Source organism: Triticum dicoccoides, chromosome 3A (genome assembly GCF_002162155.2).
Source record: "Triticum dicoccoides isolate Atlit2015 ecotype Zavitan chromosome 3A, WEW_v2.0, whole genome shotgun sequence".
In the NCBI taxonomy this organism is placed as follows: domain Eukaryota; kingdom Viridiplantae; phylum Streptophyta; class Magnoliopsida; order Poales; family Poaceae; genus Triticum; species Triticum dicoccoides.
In genome coordinates, this window is record NC_041384.1 from 656,127,557 (window position 1) to 656,132,929 (window position 5,373).

The 5,373-nt window shown below is 48.0% G+C and overlaps 1 protein-coding gene across 1 annotated transcript; it reads left to right on the top strand.

Annotated features, from left to right (window-relative positions):
• The first annotated feature begins 909 nt into the window (after positions 1-909).
• On the top strand, positions 910-2,283 carry LOC119272568 (cysteine proteinase EP-B 2). Its single transcript, XM_037554035.1, has one exon. It carries the CDS (start codon positions 967-969, stop codon positions 2,086-2,088), a length of 1,122 nt encoding a protein of 373 aa, XP_037409932.1. The 5' UTR covers positions 910-966; the 3' UTR covers positions 2,089-2,283.
• The last annotated feature ends 3,090 nt before the right edge of the window (positions 2,284-5,373 follow it).

Genomic DNA, 5,373 nt, shown 5'->3' on the forward strand with positions numbered 1-5,373 from the left:
TGATTTCCTTTTTCAGCAGTGGAAATTATTGACTAAGGAGAATGATAGCGAGGCAACGAGTGTGCTGATCTCATGTGTGCACTACAACTCTACGGCGTCTTCTTTGCTTCGGATCGACCAAGCTGACGATGGTTGATGCTGTGTAATCGTGTTTCTTTAAAACTCTCGCTGCGTGTATTTTCGGTTGCTAATCCTAGACATTGATGTTATGTTCAAACTCTGGCTGATGGCTTTATCTATAAAGTTGAACTATGGCCTTTTCTCTTAAAAAGTAAAAAAGATAACATTGTGTCTTTTGACACTTGAGAGAGGTAGGTGAAGGCGAGCAATACCGCGGCAGACTACCCCGCCGGCGGCGAACGGCTAGGCGGCCAGCCGGTGCAGTTACAATCGAGCATGCACCCCGCCCCCCGTGACTGCCATTAATGCCGTCTTTGATCCTCTCGACCGGCGCAACGGGCTACTTCGTCATCCGCCATGATCGAGTATCACCAGTAACTGCATCTACCGATTCTACGGCGGCGCAGCGTCCATAGAACGGCACACCTACGGTCAGCAGACTATCACGGCGATCCGATCCAACGACGAAGGAATGAATCAGGCCTGCACCTCGGCCACGAACCGGGAATGGTCAGTGAATCTGCCCTGAATCTTCGTGGCCGCCCAATACCAGCGCCGCCGCACGCAACTTGGCAACCGCCCCGAGCAGAATCTGACACCCCGTCCGGTCAGCTTTCTGTTACCGCCATTTAAACCTCCTCGTGTCTTTCCCGCCGCAAACCAATCCATCGCTCTCCTTCTGCTTGCTTACAAAGCTTCTCAGTGCTGCTCATCAGATGACGAGGGACGACCCGACCTATAAATACACCTCCTCTCTTCTCCTCCACCCTCATAGATCTCACACTCCAAGCTAGCCAACACCAGCTACTGCTCGGTGAACTAGTTTGGTACGTAGCAGCTAGCACGATGGGGCAGCTTAGCAAGAACCTTCTGGTGGCGTCCATGGTGGCGGCCGTGCTGGCCGTGGCGGCGGTGGAGCTGTGCGGCGCCATCCCGCTGGAGGACAAGGACCTGGAGTCGGAGGAGGCGCTGTGGGACCTGTACGAGCGGTGGCAGACCGCGCACCGCGTGCCCCGCCACCACGCCGAGAAGCACCGCCGCTTCGGCACCTTCAAGTCCAACGCCCACTTCGTCCACTCCCACAACAAGCGCGGCGACCGCCCCTACCGCCTCCGCCTCAACCGCTTCGGCGACATGAGCCAGGCCGAGTTCCGCGCCACCTTCGTCGGCGACTTCCGCCGCGACACCCTGGCCACGCCGCCGTCCGTCCCCGGATTCATGTACGCCGCCGTGAACGTGTCCGACCTGCCGCCGTCCGTGGACTGGCGGCAGAAGGGCGCCGTGACGGGCGTCAAGGACCAGGGCAAGTGCGGTAGCTGCTGGGCCTTCTCCACGGTGGTGTCCGTGGAAGGCATCAACGCCATCCGCACGGGCAGCCTCGTGTCCCTCTCGGAGCAGGAGCTCATCGACTGCGACACGGCGGACAACGAAGGGTGCCAGGGCGGGCTCATGGACAACGCCTTCGAGTACATCAAGAGCAACGGCGGGCTCATCACCGAGGCTGCCTACCCGTACCGCGCCGCCCAAGGCACCTGCAACGTCGCGAGAGCGGCCCAGAATTCCCCCGTGGTGGTGCACATCGACGGGCACCAGGACGTGCCGGCCAACAGCGAGGAGTCGCTGGCCCAGGCGGTGGCGAACCAGCCCGTGTCCGTGGCCGTCGAGGCCAGCGGGAAGGCGTTCATGTTCTACTCCGAGGGGGTCTTCACCGGCAGCTGCGGCACGGAGCTGGACCACGGCGTCGCGGTGGTCGGGTACGGCGTGGCAGAGGACGGCAAGGCGTACTGGACGGTGAAGAACTCGTGGGGGCCGTCGTGGGGGGAGCAGGGCTACATCAGGGTGGAGAAGGATTCCGGCGCCGCGGGCGGGCTCTGCGGCATCGCCATGGAGGCGTCCTACCCCGTCAAGACCGACAGCAAGCCCAAGCCCACGCCCAGGCGCGCGCTCGGCGCCTGGGAGTCGCAGTGATCGACTCGTCTGCGTGTCTGAATTATTTCTACTATCATTCCTACTAGTTAAATTAGGGTGAAAATAAATTACAGCTGAGTCAAGTGCTTCTCCGTCCACACGCAATAATTAGGTGTGTGTAGCGTGGGGCCAGGACGATACACATAATTTGTTTGGATTTATGAAAGTAATGTAACAATGTAACAATGTAATATACTGGTAATGTTAGTTCAAAATTTAAATTTGAACTAAAACCATGTCAAAAATTATGAAGCAGGTAGTGGAGTACTTTATTTAGACTAGTCGATACGATCCCGCGCGTTGCTTTAGAAATGGTATATAGTTTTTAAATGTTATGTAGCATACAAATTCAATCCTTATAATTTGAACTATGTGAGAAATTTCTGCGTAAGGAAAAAAATCTAAACATGAAAAATTATGCATGTCACAATCAAATGCAATGCAATTTAAACCCAGCTTAGGATGCATTAATGCATGTTGCATGGTAGAGAATTCTCATGCTTACATCGCACGGTAGAGAATTCTCACGCTTAGATCGCACGGTCTTCGCCCTTCTCAAGTGTTGTGCATAGGCGAAGTCCATTGAGCAAGAAACCGGCAATCCAATAACATCAAAGTGATACGTATGACATATTAAAAATTAGGCTTAATTTGTAGATCTTGATACAATGTTTTTTGCCAATAAGATCATCTACATGGGTTGAGGTAGAGACGGGTCGTTTCTACTCTTTTTCATGAGTTCTTATAGCATTTTAGGCCCATTTGTAGAATTCCCATTTACCAACCTCACTACTACGAAAAGGTCTACTAGTGGCGCACCAGTTTTGCCTACTAATGGCGCACTACTGATGCGCCACTAGTACCACGCCACTAGTATTTTTTATTAATGGCCCATCACTGGTGCACCATTAGTATACCAGATACTAATGGCGCATATGTAGTGCGCCATTAGTATGCCTAGAGGTGTGCCATTACTATCTGACTTAGTAATGGCGCACCACATAGAAGTGCACCATTAGTAATTAAAAGATTTCAAAAAGAAATTCAATTTATTTATTTATTTTTTCCAAAAAAATAATTTTTTTTTTAATCTCAGGTCTCTATGGCTTAATCTCAGGTCAAACCGCACTCCGTGGTCAAACTTCCCAAAAGGTCACCCATCCTCACACTACTCCAGCCCAAGCACACTTAACTTCAGAGTTCTATTCAACCCCAGCACCAGCTCACTTCACAGGCACTTGTTGATATATTTAGCATATCAATCCTATTAAACCTTGTTGATGCTTAGAACTTTGTTCATGTTCATGAGTGTGATGAAATTTTGAAAAAATATTTCAAACTTCCGTTCATATTACGTATCATATTTTGAAAAAAAAATTCCCGAAAAAAAAATCGAAATTAATTTTTTTCTGTTACTAGTGGCGCACCTAGCATACGGTGCGCCACTAGTAAGTTTGAATTTTTTTTGAATTTTTCTGCCTCCAGATCTTAAAAGCCCCGTAACTTTTTTCTGTTAGGTTTTTGAGGATTTTGAAAACGTAAATTCGGATATAACTTCTCGAGTAGATGATTTTTCATATAGAAAACTTTTTAATCCGAGTTCGTATGCAAAAGTTATGTCCATTTTACAAATTCCAGAGAGATTTTGCAAATAAAGTCGAAATTCATATTTGTAAATTTTCCCAACAACTAGACCACATATCACATGGGAAACTTATTTTCATTTACTTTTTGACATTTTCATCATTTTCTTTTATTTATTTTTAAACTGAAAAGGCGGTCCACTCGGGGGGTTGCATGCGAGGGAATTTTTGGGCCAAGTTAGTAATGGCGCACCATGGGAGTGGTGCGCCATTAACTAGTAATGGCGCACCACTCCCACGATGCGCCATTACTAGTTTTCATAAAATATAAAAAAATTGAAAAAAAATTACTAGTGGCGCCGTGGATGTGGTGCGCCATTACTAGTTTTGAAAAAAAAATTGAATTTTTTTTACTAATGGCGCACCACTCCCACGGTGCGCCATTACTAGTTTTGAAAAAAAATCTTGTTACTAATGGCGCACCGTGGATGTGGTGCGCCATTAGTATTTGGACACTAATGGCGCACCAAGTGTTGGTGCGCCATTAGTATATAGTAGTGGCGCACCACATGTCTGGTGCGCCATTAGTGTCAATTTCATCTATAGCCCTTTTTCTAGTAGTGCCTTGTGCAATTGTCCAGTTAGATGCAATACATCTAGGAGTTGATTTGGTACATGCCACTGCAATTCTGGTGATTCATAAAAATGCCACTACGAATTAGTTCTTTTGGAAAATGTCACTCCAAGTTTCAAAAATTTCTCTATTTGTTGTATTATGCATAATTTTAGACCAAAATGCCCACATCTCTCTCTCACTCTCTCTCTCTCTGCCCTACATTGCTCATTAGACCTTCAATACTAATGCCTAGAGGGGTCCTCTACTCTCTCTCTCTCTCTCTCTCTCTCTCTCTCCTGTGTGTCTGTGCGCACGCGCAGCCACTGTCGGCCTGGCGGCCGCTCTGCATGGCCGCCCTTCCCGCCACTCCCAATGTCTTCACGAGGCCATTTCCATGTACCCCTCATGCTCCCCCCATCTTCCACCTCTATTGTTGGGTCCCCTTCTGAGCTTCAATTTCCTACCCTATTTACAATGCCATGTTGCATCCTCTGTCCATCCATGTCCGCCACGAAATTGGACGAGAAGCACCACAGAATCCTCCATTCTGTACATGCTAGGCTTATCAGGTTTAACTCGAGTATTCCGCATGTGCAAAACTATCTTGCACCCGTTGTATGTGAACGTAGAGCTTATCACACCCGATCATCACGTGGTGTCTCGGCACAACGAATTGTCGCAACGGTGCATACTCAGGGAGAACACTTATACCTTAAAATTTAGTGAGGGATCATCTTATAATGGTACCGCCGTACTAAGCAAAATAAGATGCATAAAAGATAAACATCACATGCAATCAAAATATGTGACATGGTATGGCCATCATCATCTTGTGCCTTTGATCTCCATCTCCAAAGCACCGTCATGATTTCCATCATCACCGGCTTAACACCTTGATCCCCATCTTAGCGTCGTTGTCGTCTCGCCAACTATTGCTTCTACAACTATCGCTAACGCATAGTGATAAAGTAGAGCAATTACATGGTGCTTGCATTTCATACAATAAAGCGACAACCATAAGGCTCCTGTAGTTGTCGATAACTTTTAAAAAACATGAGCATCTGATACAATAACATATATCACATC

Coding starts and splice junctions, on each gene's coding strand:
- LOC119272568 (XM_037554035.1), top strand. CDS start 967: ATGGGGCAGCTTAGCAAGAACCTTCTGGTGGCGTCCATGGTGGCGGCC.